At 36.3% G+C, this 2,538-nt stretch overlaps 1 protein-coding gene across 1 annotated transcript; it reads right to left on the minus strand.

The window, feature by feature from the left end:
• Window positions 1–482: 482 nt before the first annotated feature.
• On the minus strand, window positions 483–2,326 carry LOC106357801 (cytochrome P450 71B2-like). Its single transcript, XM_013797500.3, has 2 exons — window positions 1,359–2,326; window positions 483–1,263 (listed from the first exon to the last, which is right to left on the minus strand). Exons 1-2 carry the CDS (start codon window positions 2,253–2,255, stop codon window positions 652–654), a joined length of 1,509 nt encoding a protein of 502 aa, XP_013652954.1. The 5' UTR covers window positions 2,256–2,326; the 3' UTR covers window positions 483–651.
• Between the last annotated feature and the right edge of the window lie 212 nt (window positions 2,327–2,538).

The following is a 2,538-nucleotide window of genomic DNA, read 5'->3' on the forward strand; positions in this document are numbered from 1 at the left end:
AATTTAGAAACCACACGACATCACTCTTGCGATGTAATTTTTTTGTCACACATTCTATAGTTTTGGTCGAATAATATATATAAATATTTATAATTTTAACAAAATCCAAAAAGTATCAAAACTTAAATTTTTAATAAAATAAATTTAGATAGTTTTTAACGTTAGGATATTCATATTAGTACTGAACAGTTATGAACTTTCGGCTAGAGAAATTTTGCATCCATTTAAGAATTGAGAGACGTAGTATAATTTCCTTCTGGCTCCTTTCTGTTCTGATCAAATTGTTTTTAATTTTGAGGCCCGTTAAATATCTGCTTTTTTATGGTTCGGTTTAAATATTTTTTCCCAAAATTTTAGAATAGAGATGAAAACTCAAAAAAAAATTATTTATTTTACATTAAGTTAGTCTTAACATAAAACCAAATATCTATTATATTATTTAGAAATTAAATATATTTTTTTGAAACACTAAGAAACAAATATGTTTAAAACTAATAGTATCGTTCACATGCTGATAAAACACTGAACTTTATTATTTCTTGATATAGTATCGTTCAAACATCAATTATTACATAACGCAACAATATCTATAAGAACCTTACGTTCCTTACTAATGATCTTGCCATGCTGTCAAGCCTTTTAGACTCCACATCAGTAACGTCGGAGGGGTACAAGTTGAAGAGGTAGTTTCTTGATAATGGTGAGATTGCCAAATTCTTCCATGTCAATTTCTCCAATTTCCATCCCATTTGGCAATCCCCAGTCGAAGAAGTAAAGCAAATTCATCAAACCTAGTTCCACAGTAGCAACCGCCATTGACATCGCGGGACACATCCTTCGACCAGAACCAAAAGGTAATAGGTCAAAATGTTGTCCTCTGAAATCTACAGAACTATTAGTAAACCGTTCAGGGATGAAATCTTCAGGGTCGGTCCAACGCTTGGGGTCACGTCCGATTGTCCATACATTAATTTGGATTTGCGTTCTCGGGGGAATATCGTAGCCTTTGATCTTGATGTGAGACATTGTTTCCCTTGGGACGATAAATGGAACTGGTGGATGCAATCTGAATGTTTCCTTGATTATGAGCTTTAAGTAATCAACTTTGTATAGATCATCTTCAGTTATTCTTTCCCTTTTGGCCCCAAGGATGGTTCGAATATTTTCCTGAGCTTTCTTCATCACTCTAGGGTTTCTAACAAGTTCTGTCATCGCCCAAATCATTATTATAGAGCTTGTATCTATCCCGCCAAGAAACACATTCTGAAGATCACATAACAAACATTAAAATCTAATTCTATATAGTTGTGGTTTAATATAAGATGTGAAACAAAACCATGATTTGATGGGCTTCTTACCATGAGGATTGCCTTGAGATTATCCATATTGAGTTTGAAAGAATCTGCATTTTCGGGTTTATCGATCATATCCAACATCAAGGAAACGATATCCAGATTTTTCCTTCCTTCTGGCTTCAAGTGATCATCAATCACATGCTGATAAAAAGCATCAAGCTCTTTAAAGATTTTGTTGATCTTCTTGTGTCGTTGAAACAGCAAGTCTACGAATCTTCCGACTCCGCCCTGGAAGATGTCAGAGAAAGTGAAAGTCCCTAGAGCTTCCACTGCGTCCGTAACAAGCGTTTTGATCCTTTCTTGATCAATAATGAAGCCGCTCTCGTGGAAGTTCTGTCCTAAAGCTACTCTACCGATGATGCTTGCGGTGAGGGAGAAGAAGGTTTTGCTTAAATCCACGGAAGATTGTTTCAAGCAAGATTCCGTCAGATTCTTTACCACGAAGTCGACCTCTTCCTCTCTAATGTACCTAAAAGATTGAACCTTCTTAAGGCTAAAAAGCTCAATAACCGCGATTTTTCGCATTTCCCGCCAATAAGCACCGTATGGAGAAAAGGAGATGTCTTTAAAGCCGTAAGAGAGTTTTCTTGTCCCGAACGTCTTTGGTCGGCTGCAACATTCCAAGTCATGAGTTCTTAGAACCGCTTCAGCTGCTTCACTGGATGAGATCACAACCACCGGAACAAAGCCAAGTCGAAGAAGCATCACCGGTCCATATTTGATTGATAGCTTATGAAAACATCTGTGAGGCAACCCTGCAACATGATGCAAGTTTCCAATGAGAGGAAGACTTGAGGGGCTAGGAGGAAGATTGAGTTTTGAGTTTTGTAACTTCTTAAGAAAGATTGATGATACAAGAGTAAGAAGCAAAACCAAAAACAAAGAGAGCAAGATCGCCATTTTCAAATTTTCTCTTTTTAAGCTATGTTTCTTGAGAGGTGAGTGTACAATTCCAAAGAGACTTGTATATATAGTGAAGGGCTCGATAGATGACTTTCCCGATACGTTACCTCTCCTGAATTAAGTTGTTGAAAATTGTGTTACAAAGTTGTTACATTTGAGGATAAAATCTTCTTCGGAATTATAAGTGTGACAAAATTAAGTCTAATAGGCTTGTGGTCCAACACTCCAATAGTTACGTATTCTGATAGACTTCTGTTAGATCGATTGATTGTATGTCATG

Source organism: Brassica napus, unplaced genomic scaffold (assembly GCF_020379485.1).
Source record: "Brassica napus cultivar Da-Ae unplaced genomic scaffold, Da-Ae ScsIHWf_1312;HRSCAF=1874, whole genome shotgun sequence".
NCBI lineage: Eukaryota > Viridiplantae > Streptophyta > Magnoliopsida > Brassicales > Brassicaceae > Brassica > Brassica napus.